The sequence below is a fragment of the Leptosomus discolor genome, chromosome 4 (genome assembly GCF_034619465.1).
Source record: "Leptosomus discolor isolate bLepDis1 chromosome 4, bLepDis1.hap2, whole genome shotgun sequence".
In the NCBI taxonomy this organism is placed as follows: domain Eukaryota; kingdom Metazoa; phylum Chordata; class Aves; order Leptosomiformes; family Leptosomidae; genus Leptosomus; species Leptosomus discolor.
In genome coordinates this window covers 33787563-33807879 of record NC_141394.1, presented here as the reverse complement: position 1 = coordinate 33807879, position 20317 = coordinate 33787563, and the positions used below count along the sequence as shown (strand labels likewise).

Here is a 20317-nt window from a genome sequence, read left to right as displayed (position 1 = left end):
CTGGTGGTGTTACAGCCCCAATCAACTGATTTTTGCAGTAGCAGAGATCTGTCCCCACTGAGTGTTATAGTGGGAGCTTTGCTAATAGCCCTGTGCTTCCACCTCACACCTGACACACAGTGTTTTCTCAACTGGGAAACTCGGTAAGCCGAGCACCCAGGTGATGCTCTTTCTGGATGGCTACTCATCAGTGCAGTGCAGTGTCAGCTAGCCACATAGCACTGAAACAATTAATAAATTTGGATAAGTGAGGGAATTTACAAAATAATTAAGGGACTTTGGACATGACACATTTTCAGGCAACAGGGTATTTTGTATGATTACGGTTTGTGTAATCAAGACTCTGTTGTGTATGAAAGTTAATGAGTGTAAATTGAGAAGGAGAGAGGAAGCATATTGAGAACAGTGTTGTGCATAAGCACCATAGGTATTACTGAGATGCTGATTTGTTTCAGACATTATACATCTGGAACGTATTACTATAGCTCTCCTCTCTACTCAGAGAAGTCCAAAGCAACTAAAGGAGATTTGTTCCAAAATAAAGAAAGTAAAAATCATAGAATTAATTTGTATTTGGAAAAACAAAACAAAACAAAACGCTGTTAACTATTATTGGAATAATTCAAAAAATGAAACATAGTGGCTATCTGAATTGGTTTGGGTATATCGTAAATAATGCATTAAATACTCCATCAAGAAATAACCACAAATCCAGGTTACTGAAGCAAGCAATGTAAAAAATCAAGCTATAGCAAGAAAATCTGGTGGCATTTTATTTTGAACCTGAGAATATGCCCGCTCTCTACTTTCAAATTCCCAAGTTGAGGCCTGTAAAAATGTCATTCTCCCATCCTTGTTATTTCCCAATGATAAACCTTGGGTTTCACACAGGAGTTGAGTAATAGTAAATGCTCACTTTCTTTCCAGAAGCGGAACTGAGTCTTAAATTGGTAATAGTATATATTGTGCTTTTCACTACAAGAAAAAGTAAATGACATGTGAAAGAATTAAGCAAACAGTTTGTGATGAGGCTGTCATGGGTTTCTTTCCAGGGAAACCAGTTGGACTTTAGCAATGTGTTTTAAACGTCTCTGAGATACTATGTGATGGACTAAACTGAATATGAAAGAAAAAAAAAATTAAAAATCAGCACGATTCTAGCACTGTACAAGGGAGATGGAGGGAAGGTAATTCAAGCTATTGGTACCAATATGATTTATCGTATTAAACTTAAATATAGCATTGAAAGGTGCTGCACCTTTCCAGTGTGATTGTACTACTGAGTACTGTAAAAATAAATCATTACATGATGAAGAGAACTCGTCTTTTCCTTTATTTTAAATTTAGATTTGTAGTTATGAATGGTATCCACGCAGGTTAATGTAATTTTTTTAACATAAAGTATGTAATAAAGCTACTTCATTTTCTGGTACAATTCCCCACCTACAGGCAACATAATACTTTCTTCAAAAGTGGTCCAGCAGTCTTACTCTCACAGAGTGAGATCTGTACTGACTAAATACTATAAAGAACCAATATATTCACAGGGTAAATTAGGTAACTATCTGCTGCTTACTGGATTTAATTTTTATTCCATTGAAGGACTAAATGCATTGTTATAGTATCCTAAAGGTTTATTTAAATGTCTTCCTCCATGATGCCTTTATGATACTTTCAAGATGTAGAAACGGGATGTAGTCGTTGCGTATGCACATTTCAAAACAACTTGTGCAGACAGGCTCAAGTTTGACCAGTGAAACATTTTAATAGTTTTAAATAATATATGTGTCAGAAACACTGCTAAATCTTAAAATCCTGTCAGAATAACTCATAAGGTAGAAATTTAGGGCTGTGATTCACTGTATGAGCTTGGAAAACTGTTCCTATGTCTTTCCTTATCTGTATTATTTTCTTCCACAAGTAGATTTTAGACAGGAGTGTGTTACTGAAAGAAGCAGTCTTGTATTTGACCATATATTCAGTACTTTTGTTCTACTTAAAAGGTTGAAAAATAGAAAATACTGTATTTTCCAAATGGTTGTACAACAAATATTTCATTTCTGTTGGCAACTGTTCCTCTGTCATTCTGTGTTGCAGAGACATTGGAATTCCAGGTAGTGATAGACACTGTCCATTGAAATAGCAAGTCATGGCATTGTGTTATATTTTCTAAAGCTCCTAAACCAGTTTGTTACAGGCAATTGTCATATTTTCTTTGTCCATCTCTTTTTATTTTTTAAAGTAGACTTTCGGTGATGCAAAAAATAAATTATTTGTTGTTCATGCAATACCTTGACCTATATTTTAAATATTTTTTATTTTTTTTCATAGGTCCTCCCATGCCATCCTCCTCATCTAGTCCATCAGTTACTGAGCATTTACACTCCCCTCCTCCATCACCCAATCTCCATGACAACCAGAGGTGGTTATTAAGTAATAATGCCAGCCAGCCAGTTCAGGACTCTGATACAGATGAGGACTATACTGCCAGCTCGTATCTAGTACAGACCGGTACTATTTCAGTGTCTGTTCCAGGTCATGGTAAGAAGAGGACACTTTGTCCATAGTTTGAATACCCTTTTATTTTCTATCCTCTTACAAAATTGCCTAATAAAAATTAAAGGTATCAAAATTACTTTATATTTTATACTGATTTTCCTTTAAATGTCACAAATGATGTTTCTGTGGTAGGATAAGCAAGAGTAGAAAATAACTTCTTATATATAAAAGCTCGTTGAAGTTCTTTTAAAATGCAGTACTTATATGAAGCATTAGCCATTAATGATTTAGTATGTAATGTAATTTGTAGCACATGACTAGCCTTTAGCTGTACTTGTTACAGGTTAGGCTGAAGTTGGTTAAACTGTCATGACGTTTAGCTTCAGAATAATGTAAAAATTATCTTTTACTGCCTCATTGAGTTCAGCAGAGTCCAGCCGTTCCTTCGGTTTCCCTGGGGCAGGAGGCCGTGATTTGTACATTACTGGATAGGGCACTCTAGGTTGAGGAAAGAGATCTAGAGAAAGAGAGCTGTGTGGTGAGACAAGGCAACCACGGCCCGAGATATAAGTTTCTGTGTTTCTTGTCCTCCCAACCGGTATGAGTAACCAACAGGAATGACATGTACTTGACACACTAGTGCCCACTTATACATCATGCCCTAAGAAACCACATTTTTACTTTTTTTTTAAAACATAAAAAATAATAACCGCAGGCTTCCATTTTTGTTGTATGATTGAACAGATTTCCTTGGGGTAGGCAGACTGGAATAATGGTTTGTTAATTCACAACCCTTCCCCAGTAGATCAGCAACGCTTGGAACAAGCCTCTTCATTTTCTAAGAGCCATTTCTGTCTTTTGTTTGTAAAGAACTCTCCTAAAGATGAACCACTAGAGGGGGTTTGGAGAAATATTTTCCTACAGATTGCACATTAGTGGGTTGGACAGAATTATTTTGCAGAGCAAAACCGCTAGGTTTGAGCTTCTCTTCCTAGCTGTGAGTGCAGCCTTGGTGTTGTGCCTAAAAGGCCAATCTGCTAAGAGCGGTTGTGTGTGTGAATTTGACAACCGTCCTGCCCTCCCCCCCACCCCCCCCCGCCACATGTTAGGGGCTTGGATTAAGATCTTTAAAATTCAAAATGATAACTGTTCGGGGTTTTTTTGCATGTTCAGCTTGCTCAATATTTAATCTGTGAAGAACTCCCCAAAAAATGTTAATACATTGTCATAATCAGGGTATGTTGTGAAGATGTCTCGTTTATGTCCAGGAATATGAAATCTGTTAGAAAACGCATGCATTATCCAAAAGGTAACCTGGTTTAGTTCAGTAAGTCAATGCATTCAGATTACTGTATCCACCAGCCCTTCCCCTACAAATGAAAAATGCAAAAGCAACAGAAAGCTGCTAAAAATTTTGAATAGCTGGGATGAACTCCTTACACCTCCTAGCCTCTTAGGAAGCTAGTAAATGTTCAACCTTCCTCTAGGTTTTAGCACTTTGCTGCTTCTGAAGTTTTCAACAGTTGCCTGCCAGTCTGCGATTGCCAACCTTGAGGAACGTTCCTTAACCCCTTTCATCCCAGACTAGCCAAAATAATTTCAGCTGGTCCCATGGCAAGTCAAGTCTTGGCCTTTTAGCAGGATAAAATAAGGGAGTTTTTGATAACAAGCAGGTCAGAACATGCGCTGTGATGTATATTGAGGGAGTTGTTCTTGGTAAGGCTTTTGCTAAGCAGAAGGGAAACCCAACATATTCTGTTAAGTACATGTTAATTTTCCCTTTCCTTCTCTCTTTCTCGTGTGCTCCCCTATCTCCTCTATCTGCAGATGTCTGAGATTCCACCCTTCAGTGTATATGTGTGCAACAGAAGGGCTTGCAGTTTCTGCTTCCCGCTGTCAAAGAATTAAATCAATGGTATATGTACACTCATAATCTAGTGGTGCTGACAGCCATATAATACAGCTAATGATCTTTCTCTTTCTCCACAAGATTAGACTTGTTTTTAGAAATGCTTCAACTTGCTAACCATGGATACTGTATTTGTTATATAGTAAAAATAAAAGTAGGGTTTGTTTTGTTTGCTTTTCTGCTGGACAAGGAGAAGACCAGACCATAGATGTTCCAGTAGTGGGCTTCCATCCCTGCAGTCAGCTGCAGAATCAGGGTTTACATTACTTGAAGAAAGGATTCTTTCATCCAGCACATATATGAATATTGCTTGGAATATATACTTGATTTGCTTCTGGTTGGTTTCTCGTATCTTATACTGTTAGCCTATTGATGGGGAAAAAAATACGTTCTTTGTAAAACAGGCTGGAGCAGAATTTAATAATTAAACCAATAATTTCTAAGTTAGCTACAACTTTTCTTCTGCTAGATGATTTGCATTGTTGTGTAGCTTTTTTTACGAGTACGTGGAGCTTTCCAAATCTACCTAGAAAGTAAATATCATTTAATTATGGTCTTTGGTACAGTCTTATTTGAGTATTGTATCTGCTTTAACTAAAATGGTAAATAATATAGCATGTGTAGCACTTTCACAGAAGGAAGGGGTTTTTTCACCAGTTGTCGTCTTTTGCATCTGGATAAATTAAGCTTTCCATGCTATCCAGTGTTGATGGGTACAAAATAATTCCAGTGCGATATTCTGCATGACTTTGTCCAGTGTTTATATTGGCAGGGGGTGGGTGATCACTTCTGAAACATTTAGGGTTAAAAAGGTACTGATCAAAACCAATTATGTAATTGAACTGGTTTCAGTTATATGGACTTTATGTGAATAGCAAGTTAAATTACCCTCTCTTTAGTCTATGCAAACATCTGATTGTTTTACTTTAGTCTGAGTTCATTTGATCAACGTAGTTTATTTGATCAACTCCCTCAAAATTTAAAGGAACTGATTATGTATTTAGAATTATATTAAGCCAAGCCTTTGGGTTTGGTTAATTTGTTTTGTTAACCAATGGGAATTAGTTCTCATTTGAGGAATTAGTTAAAAGAGAAATGAGAATTGCTAAAATCAGGTATCAAATGCTTACCACATGAGAAGAAAAGGTCTTCATGGTAGTACTGCTAGTTACTTTAAAATTCAGATCAAGTGCAGACTGTTCTGGACAGTTTGCTAGGAATTATTTCATTTCTCTAAAAGCAGTGTGTTAATAAGTTGTAAAATTCAGGAGGGGATAAATTTTAGGTCATAACAGTGTTCCTTTCCTAAGCATCTCCAATTTATTCTGCTTGTTGTTTTTCTGCACGGTGCAGCTCAGTATAGTGACTCTGTTCCAGTAGTCAGCCTATTTTTCTGCTGATTTCAGAACAATTTACTAGTTCTGTTGTTTTTAGAAAGAAGAGCAAACTTGTTTATAAAAAATAGGGGCATCTGAATATGTCTGCAGGGAAGAGGAACAGTTTTTTAAGCAAGAGAGTGAGTAAACTGGGAACCTGGAGGAGAGGATTCTTGAATGTGACTGAGGTGGAGAGGGTTTCTTTGTGTAATAATCTGCTTCTAAACAATAGAAGAAGTCACGTAAAGGCTGTATTTAAGCATCTTGATAAGCTACTTAATCTTCTTCCACCAAAAAATGTAGATTACTCAGAATTTGGAGGGGAATTTATTGAAATTAGTAGTCGCTTATCTTTCAACACAGATATGTATTATGAGAAGTACAGTGCTAAATTCTTAGGTTAAGCAGAGGCTGTGAAGAAAAGATATAGTTAGGTGTTAATGCTTATTACTGACAATGAAGACTCTGAATTTAGAAATTCAGATTTCAGGATTTTTACCCCCTATATTGGGAATATTATGGCAGAGCCATCAAATGCAAAATAGAGAAAGATGTATTTCACAGCAGCATTTGTACAGTGTATTTCAACATTTAAGTTGTATAAGGTTCTTATGTTTCTTAGTAACAGTTTGTGATGATAGTTCATCTGATGGGAAGATCTGAAAAATTTTCAGTATAATATAAAATGTTTTTTTCAGTTGTCCTTGATCAAGGACCTGCCAGGTGATGCACAATAAACAAAATTTTGCTCCAGCCACATGGGAGTTGCAAATTGATGGGCTTTTCAGTTCAAAACGGCTAAGCTTTTCTGCAAGGAGACAAAATTTGGAAATCTAGAGCACAACTCTGAATTTCAATTTGTGAAAGAGAAAAAGTAATATAATAAGGCTGGTGGAATGATAACGTACAAGAACTCTTCATATTCAGAGGTCTCATTGTAGGACATCCCACTCTACAGACACCAAATGTTATGTGGCATAATTCTCCTATAAGCATAATTTGAGGACTTTAGTTCGTGATGACTCACAGAACGTTAGGGGTTGGAAGGGACCTTGAAAGGTCATCTAGTCCAACCCCCCTGCCAGAGCGGGACTCATTAGAATTTGGTGGGAGAGGTTATATAAAAGTATCTGTCATACAGAAATGATTACTATTTTATCATACCATAATGTCAAGAAGACAAATTCAGAACCTTCTGCTCTTGTACAAGCACCTGAGAGAATACAGGCCAAATGCTCAAGTCTGGCAGCAGTAATGACCAGATGCAACACACATACAAAGCATCGGTGTAAATTTTGTTAGGAGTTTGTTTGGGTATTTTTATATGTGAGATTTTTTCCCTCCAACTATCACATTTTATTTTTCTGCATAGATATCTCAATTAATGTATAACTACCATAACTCATCAATCTGCTATTTCCTGATCTCCTCACATCTGCTTTTTCTTCCCACCAGAAGCAAATGAAATTGAAGTGTGAATGGAAGTACACACAGGGATTTGTGTTAAAAGTTAGTGGAAGAGGCAAGTGACTTTAAAGCATCTTTTCCTCCTTTGCAGCTCTTGCTCTTGCTTTTATGAGGGTAGGAAGAGGACAGTGTGATTTACCCTACCATAACCACAGGCTTGTGAGAAGGTTGGAAATAACCCGTGAATATTGAAAAGATGGAAAATTAAGTCAGTCCTAGACAAAATCTTTCAAGTACCTCATGTAACTTTCTGGCAGTCCTGCTTTATTGCTCACAAAATACTTCCCAGCCCTTATTCCATCCCTGCTTTGCCAAAGTTATTCCACAAGGGAAACTTTACGTGCTACTGAACTAGAACTTAGCAGCCAGGCTGTCACTTGCTGTGTAATCAACAGCAGCTTAGTTCTGATTATTGGGGAACAAAAGGAAGGGGGAAAAAAATGCTAGGGGAGAAGGAAACACAAGCATGATAGCATGAGCTTGAATGCTTAAAAACTGTTTGGGCTTTTTTTTTGATGAAGTGCAAATTTGCTTCTTTTTCTCTCCATCAGTCTGAGGGCTGGCAGTCCATCTGAATTCCCTGGAAATTCTGTGGGTATCCATGCGCCTTACTTTCATTGTCATCTTGCGCATTGTCTAATGAGATTTTTTTCGTCTCTTACCTCATAATTCATGATAAATTAAGTTTTGCCATTATCGTGTCAGTACATACAATTTGTCTTAAGGTCTGACATTGGTCCTAAGATGTGTTGCTTGAAAAATTAATTCAGACCTGTTTGGTTTGAAATAGGCTGTGATAATAAATTAAGAATAATAGATCAAAATAGGAGGAGATATGTTGAAGAACATCGAGGGGATATGCTATAATCTTGGTTTTATTTAACTTCGTCATTAGTTATACGGATGAAGGAGTAAAAATGGCACTAATAAAATTTTCTAATGATACTAAATAGTGAGAGTTCTGAGTGCAAACTGGGGACAAATTGTTAATAGAGAAGTACAAGGAAAGATCATTAATTGTATGGCCAGAAACTAATGAAGTGAAATTTTAACTGAAAAATGTAAGCTGGTCTGAGATGCAGAATATTCAGGAAAAGTCTGAGGCGACATGGTGATAGAGAATTTTAATCAGACATAAATCTGCAACATGGTGTGACTAACACGTACAGTTTGAGCTGGGTATACAAATATATCAGCAAAAGGGGAATGATAGACAAAGCATCAATGGAATATAAGTTTTCAGTGTGGGCCTCTTGCTTTTTCAGAGTTCCTGTCAAATTCTTTTATTATTTCTAGAATTATTGCTATTTATTCTAATGTTCAGATGTGTTTGGATGAAAACAGTTAGAAGGTTAGAGACATAAGGTGATATATAGGAATAGGTAAGAGAATAAAACTTTGACTCAGTACATAATCTAAGCACTAATTAAGTGCTGATGAAGGGAAACCAATACCCAAGATGGAATGGAGCATGTTGTATACCATTGAGATATGGTAGAGATACAACTAAAAGCAATAGAATGAAAATAAGGAAAGATTAGGCACGTTATCAGGAAAGACTATCTAACAGTGAACTGTATTAAGATCTTTAAGTCTATCCCAAGGGATGCAACAGAAGCTTTGTCACTTTGTAACATGAAATTAAAATAAATAGAAACGTCAGTCATACTGCTGAGAACAAACCTACATTCGCTTAGGGGAAGGTGAACTGAGGTAACCTCCTGGAGCTTTCCTAGTAATACCTGCGTGCATTTCAAATCAGTTTTACATGAGTTTGTAGTTTATAACAGAGATTATGGTACTAAGCTGTGGTAAGTGTGTTTCATTAGCAGCGTGCATGTTGCAATGCATTGTCTGTTTAAATGTACCAGAAAACTACAATTTGTCCTGTAGCCCAGACTTCACTCTGAAATTGTCCGCACCTTCTACAATAAATCATTTGCAAAACAACAGCTTTCCCTTCCCACTTGCTGGACTAACTTATATCCTGCAAAATTACAAAATGAGATTGCCGGTTCTCAGTGAAAACTGCCAATGTGTTCTGGGCACGTGCATGCTCATGTAAATATTTCATAAGCAAAAATGTTTGATACCAATAAATTCAAAAGGCCGATGATGCTGAATAGAGGTATTTGACAAGCTTTCTGTAAATATGGAATAAGTTCATGCTATAAAAATACATGCTGACTTTTTTTTCTGGGGCCAGAGACTGTTGTATTTCAACCACTATGTAGCTGTACTTGGAGGCTTCCCTGGTAGCTACAGAAGCACTTAATCTCTTACAGTCAAAAATGAGACAATGCAGGAAGGCAAATATCCTTTAGGTACAGATTGACAAATTTATCTGTTCCACGTACTTGGGGCACATACAGTTGCTTTAAAAACTTTAAAATTATATCTTGAATGCTAGCCAATTTATTTTTGATCCCTTTTTGACATTTGATTCCAACTTCATGAATCCATCTTTTTATCCTCTTTTCTTTGGTTTTTAAGCCAAACTTCTGTCAACATTGTTACCTTAATGTACAAAAATGTACATTTGTTCAGTTTAATTAAGCATTCAGTCTGTTTCTCAAGAGCAAATTACAGTTCCTCAGTCTCACCCTTACCCCTCCAAAATCAAATTTTGCAAAGTGGCGGGCAATTAGTTCTCGTATCTGATTGTTGTACGTCATGTTTTCCTCTTAAAAGATTTTTGTAGTTTTCAGTCTCTGTTACTTAATAGAAGAGCCAAGACCAATTATTTCTCCTCAGATTGTGGCCTTTGTAGCCTTCGAACAACAGTCTCCCACACACCTCCTGTATCATTAGCTGCAAAATATCTTTCCAAAGATGATTTCGGCCTCTTCACAAATCAAGGGATTCAGAGTGACAAATTATCCATCTTCTACTCAAATGCGTGCCAGATGGGACAACATGCCAACTGTATATCGTACTGCAGATATGATCTGATGTAGAGACATTTCCTCCCCTCCTCCCTTCCCCATCAAAAGTCGTATTACAAAAAATAATGGAAGTTAAGAAAATCTGTGAAGATAAATTGATTCTGAAGTACAGTGAAATATAAAAGCCAAATACACTTTTATCGAAGAAAGGAAGCTGCATCCGAATGTCAGATTGCTTAAACTGAACAAACATGGTCAGGATCAGACACAAGTGTCTCGTATCATCACATTAAACTCTGTTATTTGTGATTTTTCATTATTTTATTTCAGGAAAAGGTCTAATATTTTTAACTTTGTACCACAATACAAAATCTTTTTTTTAAAAGCCTTATTTAGGAGGAGAGGCCTGAAGATCTTGCACGTGCTCTAATTTGTTCATCACTCGGTGACAACAGCCTGAACTTAAATTTTACAAGCCCCTCTTGTCAGCTCTAATGCTCACCAAGCCTTGATAGCTTTGAGAATATAAAAGTTCTTCTAGCAACAGAGAATGAGTTGAAGATTGTGAGGTTTTGGTAACATATTGATTTTATATTATTTTTAATATTTTTTATCTTCTGGCGTCTTAGTCTTTAGGCTGCTGTCACTGTGGGTTGGTTTTGGAAAAAAAAAAAAAAAAAAAAAGTCCTGTTTTTTCCCAGCTGTAATAGCTTGCTCAGGCATTTCAATTGTTGTGTGGTTTAGCTGAATTAAGTAGTCATGCTCATTCTAAGGAGCTGGTGCTTTAGACAGCACCCAATGTCTACCAGCTTGATACAAAATGTGTAAATTTAGTAAGGATAACATGCACTGTCCTGTCCTCCTGATTGTGGAAAAGTTTATCCCTGCAGCTGGGACTGAGTCTTTAATTACTGGTGAAGAAAAAAGAGCTGTGCAAATACATAAAATGCCTAATTTATTACTTAGTTCTGTTGAATGCTGATGATTACTAGGGCCTGATCCCATGCTTCTGAGGAAGGCTAGGTTGCTGTTGGATTAAATGGAAGTTGCCAGTGGGGGTTAATACAGGAGTCAAGTCACTGTAATGCAACTCCCACCCATTTTATTCTACAGTGTTGAAAAAGTCCCTGTAGCAAAAAAATATAACATTTGACAAAAATAAAAAAAATCTAATTTGTCTCCTCATTGGCTTTTGGCTTGAACTCTGTTCTGGCTAGCTGTAAGTTGGAGGACAATGTTTTAGTGCTTTAAACATGCTGCTTGCTGGAAGTAAACAGAACTCTCGCAAATTCTGCTGGCAGATGCTTGTCACAGTCTTTCATAGGAGATATACTGAGGATTTTGCGCTTGAGTCACTAAGCAAAAAATAAGTAGATGTGCATTGGATGATTGTGAAAACAGAGCTTATCTCAGACCTGTTTTGGAAAGTAAAAGGCTAAACATTTGGCACCTTTAACATCCTTTATCTTTTTAAATATTACCGATGATTTTAAAAGCCTAAGGACTATGCTTAAAGCATAATTTCTCTGCTCTTCTACCTCATACACAAAAGGCTTCTCCATTTAGTATCTTTCTATGTCTGACATAGCGTTGACATGAATTTCTTTGTCACTAACCCATTAGGAGTGCACAGGAGTAGTAACCCTACTTTTTCAGGATTCAGAGATCTGACTAGAAGGCACATCAGCCTTCCTCTCTCGTGCAAGGCCAAGGATTCCTATTGTCAGATGCAGTGGGCATGAAAGCAGCAATTTTACAGCACAAAAACTCCAATAACATTTACTGCGGTTGGCTGAGATTGCAATGCACACAGGCACTGCTCAGTCTTGGTTGCTTAAGCACCAGCTTCCCTTGGCCTTTTGCCAGCCTGCACGCTCCAAAGAGACAAGTCCTTTAAGGGGAAAGAGTTTTCCTTGTAACTTGCTATGGGGTAAACAGACCATTCAGGCATAGTTTATTGCATTACATACTTGACTATGCATACTGGAATGTAGCAAAGTAATTGGTAGAATTATTTTAATCGTTAGAATTCATAGGTATGAGATACGTTCTCTGAGCCAGGAAAAAAAAAGATTTTCTGTAAGGATGTTTCTGTCTGCTAAGTTGCTGATCATTTATTACAAAGGACTAAAAATATTCTCTCCATGGGAATTCTGTGTGTTTACACTAGTATCTCTGCTACGGTTACAGAAAACTGAATTAATTTACCTCTTTATTGCTATTCTTCTCTTGAAGATAAATCCCATAACAGTTAGCAGCAAGTCACGGTGTCAAAGAACAGTTCTGTGTATGTAACAGGATACTTTGTTGTCATAAATCCCCCCCCCCTCAATTTGGAAACACTGTAAGTGCAGGGTACTTGCAAATTAAAAGAAAGTCCGTGACTAAATTCTACCATCACTCCAGCTCATCTTTGCATTGATATGTACTCTGTTTTGCAGTAATCAGCAGTAAACTTAGCCCATTATTACCATAACCTGGAGACTCCACATGAAGTAGTCTCTTGAATATTATTTTATGTGCATTTCTTAAAGCTTTAATTTAACACTGCAGCACCTATTCAAACAACATACAACGGAATTTATTTCTACAAAAACGTATGTTATGATAGCTGAATATACAGAAGGCTGACTTAGCGATAGTGCAAAATGTCAGCTGCTGCTGTTTGAATCTTTCAGTTCATTCAGAAAGCTTCGAAGAAAAGTAAAGCCTTCCCTTGATTTTGTTGCTAGTAGTTGGTGTAAGGGGGCTTGTTCTGTTCATTCTTAAACCCAAAGACCGCAAGGGTTTTTTTGTTGCATGCTTTCTCTTCAGTGGTGTCCTACAGTGTGTTCAGGAAAGGTGTAAAATACTGTCTGTGGTATTTCTTGCATCTCTGGGTTACTTTCAGGTAGCTTGTCCTCTGTTGAGCGGTGAAAAGGCAAGGACAGGGGTGACCTTGCACCCCTCTCTTTTTGTACACCAACATTGAAAATGCTTCAGAAAGCAAGTGAAGCGCTTCTAATGAATTACGCTTTTGATTCTTTGAATCTGCACAGCAGCTCCATCAGTTTTTTACAGCTGGACTCTTGCTATAATTGCTACTGGGATGAGATGCACAACATGGGGTTTTGGAGCTAAGTACTTACATTGTTTTACTGGCCAAAAGTATATAGCGTAGTAGGAGTAACAGACTTCATGAAATTCACACTTGTATATCTTCATGTTCTTCACCCATTTCCGACATGCTGCTGATTTGCCAGCCGGCACTCTAGATGGGGATGATAAAAACGGAAAAGCTGAAAGATACAGTTTCTTAAAGCAGTGGTGTATTAGTAAAGCTGTTGCTTGTCCTTATGAACATGTGATAAGTGTCCGAAGTTTTTCATTAATTAACTTAAAAGTATTTTTTACTGGAACTGAAAAATTAAAAAGAAGCACTTCACCATTTTAATCTTCGTGACATCAGAATATGAAATATTGCTCAGATAAAAAGTATCCAGTGATAGAAACAATAATTGGTCCCTTGTATGCTTCAATTTCCAAGGCCTTTAGATCTTATGTGTCTCCAGGTATGCATCATTTTTGGCATATTTACCTGGCTAATTCACAGATAATACTTTTTTCTCAAGTCTTTATAATGCATTTTTCAAGAGATAGAATATGAAGTTGTTACTTTATATGCCCTATAATGTGTAGTTCTCAAAATTCACTGCAGTATTTTTCTTCCGATACCCTTCCTGATCTATTTCCTCAAGGCCTTTAATCAGTAGCTTGTAATATGGAATATTTTTCTGTTTACAGTTTTGTATGAATAACTCAAAATAATTGGCATCAGAATGCTCTGCAGCATCACGTATGGATCTCTTCCTAACTCAAGTTGGATTATTTCTTATTTTAATCTTGCATTTAAAAGTCTTTGTTGTCTCCCCTAATTGTAGTGAATTCTGGCTACTGTGTGCCTAAGCCAGAAAACCCAAAGGCAGAGAGGGAGGATGGGCTAGATATTTTTAAATCTCCTTTCTAGCTTCCAAAAAACCCTCTAGAATAAACTGCTTGTAACAAGCCTTCTGGGACCGGAGGCCCTGAGGGACATTCCTGGGCAGGGCAGAGGAATCAGCCAGTATACTTGCATTGTCTTGAGCCTGAAAGGGGTATTCTTCCCTCCCTTATTACAGTTATTTATACTGTTAGCTAGACATTAAAATGGCTAGTGTTGTAGAGAAAGATCAGCGGAATAATAGCCAAGTGAAACAGTACAGCCTGCCCAGGTTTATCCACTTGCTTTATCATTAGTAATACTCGGGTAGATCAGAATTTCTTTTAAATAAATTTATCTGGAAGTGCTTTTGATTCAATCTTGAAATTTGGATGCAGCTTTGCTTCATTACCATATAATAATTTTTGATGATAATGGCCACAACAGACCAGATTTTTTTTTTCCTCTTTGTGTGTGGAAAATTCCTTGAGAGAGTTAAAATACGAGCTAGTAAAGAATAAAACGCTTAAACTTAAACATTTTAACCATGCATCTCTAGAAGTAAGTACCCTGTAGTACTAGTTCCGTGCTAGGGAATTTGCGGGAGCTTCCATATCCTTCATGCATGCTTGAGCAATATTGATGTTCTTGTATGGTGTTCTGCCCCAGATTTAATCTGTTCTGTCACATCTTAAAGGAGCAGACGGCGACTATGAATTTTGCACCTGGAATTTTAAACTAGCAGGTATTTAGGTATGTATTTTGGAGTGATGGAGAGGATGCTGTTTCCACTAAAAGTTCGAGAAATTTGAAGGCAGAAAGAACAGCAAGAGAACGATTAAAAATTTTTTAGCTTTTTTTTTGAGTATGGTTAGTAGTATAGAATTTGTCTTCGACATTGATCCAGAAATAATAAAATGTGAATACTGCATAGTCTATAATCAATGCACTAACCTTTTGTCTTAGTGATGATGGTTAGTGACTCTCAGTTTACGCAAATGCAAATCAAGGCTTAAATCCTGGCAGAATTAAATTGTAGTTACTGTATGCTTATGTTCCTGCTTCCAGTTACTGTACTGCCATGATTACAACAGAAGTTAAAATGTAGTTAAAGAAATGTGAAAAGTACACTCCCGTGGTTACAAAGACTTGAACAATTCAGTGGCATCTGCAGAAGGCCTTTGGGAAAAGCTCTTAAGAGTTATGAAGTATGGGAACCTCAGGATTAAGTGCTCTTTTAATGCCTCATCAGTGCTGCTGTAGTTCTCTCTGGTTCCTTGGGAGATCTTGAGTAGCAAAGGAAAAAATGGTAGCAGGTCCAGTATTTCCACCACTCAAACACACACTCTCTGCTGAGATAAGTATCGGACAGCTTCTTTGTGGTGATTTCTGCCTCCAAGAGCAAAGCTCTGCTGCTGCTTTGTAGGTTAATACACCTAAAATGGTATGCTGTTTCTATTACACTGTCTGAATCTCTGGAGGGAAAGAAGTTGCCCCGTGCCATATCTGCTTGTTAGTAGTGACTATGAGATAGGAGCGAAGCCAAGAGGTAGCACATCAAAGCCTCTAATTTTGAATCCGTAGAAGGCACTGGAAAATTAGATCCCTTTGTCTTGGTGTGTTCATTGTTTACCGTAGTATGAACGATGGTTTCCATTGCTGCGTTACTGCTGTGGAGTGTCAGCAGGCATCATAAGCACAGTTCCCCCACGTGGCAAAGTAAATGAATGAATAATGGTGACTGCTCATCTGCCACCCCATATCAGTTTCTGGTGTTGTCAAATGTTCAGATCTCTTATGGAGAGGCAGGCATGAATCCCCTATTCCACTGGAAGCATATGCAACTAATTAGGGGACAATTTTTTTCTGATGCCACCCCTCATCTTGGAACAAGAGGCAGGGAGATGTTCTTTCCAGGCTCTTTCTGAGCCTGACTGCTGGTAGCCACCTCGAGGCAAAGCAGAGGAAAGGTAAATGTAGATGAGAAAGTAGAGATGGTCATGGACTCATCTGCCCTTACCTCCATTCCTAATGACTCATCTGTTTACTGCTCCTTAAGCAGTCAGAAGTGCTGAGGAGTGCCATATAGTCAAATGTACAATACAACAGACCAAACAGGCATGAGCCTATTGCTCCCTGAAGTGATCTGTTGCATGGATGTGATTTTTTGCCTTTTCCTTCCCATTCTTTGGAGAGAGTTTTTTGGGTTGTGGTTTTTTTTCTCTTGTTCCATCTTAGTTTTAATCCTTGTCATCGTTTTAAGTGTGCTCTTTGAATTTCCTCCTTTTCCTCTTTTTGCCCTTTCTTCTTTGAAGGCTTCTTTTTCTTACTACGTCATTTAACCTTTATTAGACCATACCATGCAACTCCATCCAACTTCCTACTTTCTCTTTTATCCTTTTTTCTCTTTTCTAATGGACTCTTTTCATATCATTCTCTTCTCGTTCAGGCTTCCTCATTCCCTTTGTTGTTCTTTCCATGGGACAGGTATATCTCATGAAAAGGTGCTTTGTTCAGAATGTATCTGCCTTGGGGCAGCTATTTAATGAAAAAAATCAGCTTTCCATCCCATGCTTCTATCCCTCTGAAGCCCTACACAATAAATGCCAATTACAGTTTTACATAATTAAAATAACCATGTCATATTTCTTTTTTAATATTAGTGTCTTCACATTAAAGGAATGGAACGCTATGCAGCGTGTATGTTGTTCGACACAAAAAAATAAAAATTGTGCTTCTAATCTGTATTACAGCCCTCATTATCCAGAGTCGTCTTTAACCCTCCTTTTCTGTTTGGAGAATATTCCAGCCATCTGTAGAAGGGGTAGCAAAAACACAGACATGAACGCTTATAAGAATTCTATTTCCTTTATAATTGGGGTTGAAAACTAACATCCTGCTTGCTTCTGATCCCTCTTACACTCTTGCGGCAGGAAAGCTGTTAGAAGAGATGAAAATTGATCCAAAAAACCCAGCAGACTTTTCTCTTGATGGCTGCTGTGATTATTGGGGGAATTTGCAGTTGCAGAGAGGACAATGGAAGATACAAAGAGTATCAATCTCAGGTGGTTTTAACAGTGCAGGATAATCTTAACCTCTTGGGTGCTGGGCTACTTGTCCTGCCCCAGGGAAGTGAGGTGTTCCTGGATACCTTAATATCCTTATAAGAGGATTAAAAGCAGAAATGAAGGAGATGTTAGTACCAGTAATGGCATGATTTCCTGCAATGTGACCACTTTTGCTGTACGGAGTATCTGATTTCAGACTTCTCAGTGAGATGCTTGCACTTAAACTGAAATGCCACAGTCTTTAATGTGTGAGTTTGATATCAAGTGGCTCTTCATGCTCACTGTGCAAAAGTTAACATCTGGATTTGTGCTTTTCCCCAACCATTTTTTCCACGTCTTTTATTTCCACTTTATACAGTCTCCTATTCCTACTCATAACACACAGTATTGTGAGAATAACTGGATTTTAAGTAGCTGAAGCTGACAATCGGTATAGAAATGAATATGTTTTAGAAATAAGGATCTTACCTTTTTCTCCCCAGAATTTTGTTAATGTTATTAGATGATATTTTAAAAGTCAGATTTTTAACAGCAAAAGTCAAGTTTGGAATTGCAGATTTCTCCTGAAGAGATTAATGATATAAATGAATTATTGAAAGCAGTCTTAGGAGCTGTGTTCTCTGTAGTGTTTCATGCTCAGGTAGTCTCATTAGAAAAAATATTTTTGTTCAAGAGATGACAGCCAGTCAGCAAGTAGGACTTCAACAGCATTGCTGTATGTAAAAGACTGCTTTTTGCCTGAGTGGAAGGATCATAATATTAGAGTGGCATCAGGATATGATTCCAATGGCAGTGACACGCTTGTGCCTACATGTGAGATGAATGATTAATTGGTGGACAAAAAAAAATAGATGTGCTGGGAAAAACCATCAGCATTTTATCTAGAGCATTACAAAAAATTACCATGTGTAGACGCACACCACTGCCTTGGTGACTCCCGCATTGTATGCAAGTTGGATCACACCTGAGAGTCTGTCTGGAGTGGAGGAGCTATGTTGTCTCTTCAGAGAAAGCTCGGTAGTTAATTTTGCTCAGCAATTAATTCTATAGTTGTGCTTCCAGCACCCTAACTAGTCATCCAACAGTTTCTGCGTGGGCCTGACGTACCTTCCCATCTGCTTCGGAGCACCCAGTGCCCTCAGCCACATACCCTCCAAGCACGAGTATGGCAGCCCTGTAAAGCAGCCCTCTGGTTGTGCTGGTGGTTTTCAAAAGGCTTGAGTGGTCAAAGGAAATTAGCTGGCATCATAACACAGAGCAGATGTATGTCTGTGGCATAGATAACCAGTCCCAGGATCTCTTCCAATGCTCTAGTCGTGTGGTTGGGACCAGTCTACTTTAAAGGAAAGAAAATATGGGCAGTATCATTCTAAGGCACCCTGGAACGTGGTCAGAAAAAAAACCAGAATTGCTCTTTGAAGCAAATTGCAAAAACAGGATAGCTGCTGCTTTTATGTCCTAGGACAGAAGTTCCTCTTGGGTGCTTTCGTCCTTCCCTTGTCAGTCTTTTTTCTCTTTCTTCACTCTTTTTTAATTCTCTCATATGCTAGTAGAAACAAGTTTGACATGTCTGAGTGGTTGTCTCTACACATTTGCCATTGTGCTTTGTTTTTTCCTTTCCCAGATGTTTGCATTTTTAAGGGATATCACTGCCTAGAGGCTATTATTTCTCAAAAAAAAAAAAAAATCAGGAAGAGAGTATTTAAGTTGCTTTTGTTGCTTTTCATAAAGCACAAGGAAAATAACTTATACTTTTTTTTCATCTCCTGTCATATTTTGCTGGTGTTTATATTATCAGTTTATCAGTCTAGGAATTTCTTAATCATGTTTCTCAACCGTGTGTTCAATATGTCATTATTACATGTGTGGTGCAATAAGATGCTGTTAACAACGTGAAATGCCCAGGCTATATTAAGATTTACAATCAATCACATTAATAAATGAAAGAAAAGAAGAAAAAAAAAAAAAAAAACCAACAGAGTGGGTTTCACACTTAGTATTATAATCCTTCAAATCTGTATACCCCTTTAATTTTTTTAGTTATAGGTATTTTCTTTTGTTTTCTTACTTAGTATGTAGAAAGGAGACTCTGTAAAAGACACTTCCTTGTAAAAGAAACACCTGACAAGGAAGTAATTTCCATTCATTAATACAACACTCTGAACTGATTAGTGATGCCAATATAATTTTGTATTTCAGAAGTAATAGCTTGAGTTATTTTTTTCCAAATTGTTCATATTTTGTTGGCTGTTTATTTTCTATTACATTACTTTTCAGATTATGGAAAGTAATTATCAAATCCTTCATTTTATGCAATGAATGTATTTCGCTGGACAGCATTATGCATTCAGTGTTACATTTTCGTTTTGCAGCTGAAGACCAATTACACTTATGCACATAGTTCCTTGTTGAAGTTTTGGGTTTGTTCTTAAGTGTTTTGAGGTCTTTTTCCAGGGTGCTGTGAATTTTGCATTTATGTGTTAGGCATGTGCAATGCAGGACTAGTTTTAGACTTGTAAAATCATAGACTAAACTCTCATTAGCTACTCTTGTGGTTCTGAAGATTGAAACTTACCGTGGCACCTTGTATCTGCAATTGAATTTTAAATAATAACTTCTAGGTCAACACCCAGTAGTTTTTAGTACAGAAGCAAAATGTTTGTGGAAACTTTTCCAAACTGTTGATTGACGTTTCCATAGTACCTCTGTCCTTCCAAGAGAAAGAGCAGAGAAAAAAAAAAAACTTCTCTGCCTGGGGCTTTTATGCTTACATGCCACGGAGACAGGAGCTGTATACAAATTTTGTCATTTATAGCCAGCACTTTGTTTTTTGTCTGAACCCGGTGATTTTAAAACATCATTGCAGGAGTCATTTTCCTCTTGCAAGTAATAAACATGCCACATCCTTAAAACACAAAGTGTGAGACATAGCTATAATTGCTCAGTTTTGGTGCCAAGAATAAGTGGTTTGAAGAAAGCTTAGCACCCTTTTCCCTAGGGAGATATAAATTATCACAGGCAACACCAGACATGGTAACTTCTTACTTGAGTTCTAGTAAACAGCAGGACATATCATTGGTATAATAGTTATTCATAAAGTAATATTAATATGTCCTTTTTCTGACACATATTTATGATGTTAGTAATTTTGTATG

General features: G+C 37.3%; 1 protein-coding gene across 8 annotated transcripts in view; it reads left to right on the top strand.

The window, feature by feature from the left end:
- TENM3 (teneurin transmembrane protein 3) overlaps positions 1 to 20317 on the top strand; it is a 323167-nt gene that overhangs the window by 146403 nt on the left and 156447 nt on the right. For 3 of the 8 annotated variants that reach the window (XM_086464008.1, XM_086464007.1, XM_086464014.1), the window contains one exon: positions 2332 to 2541. The exons of the other annotated variants lie outside the window; for them this stretch is intronic. In XM_086464008.1, coding sequence (XP_086320134.1) covers positions 2332 to 2541 — 210 coding nt within the window. The remainder of the gene's footprint in view (positions 1 to 2331; positions 2542 to 20317) is intronic. 8 annotated transcript variants of the gene reach the window in all.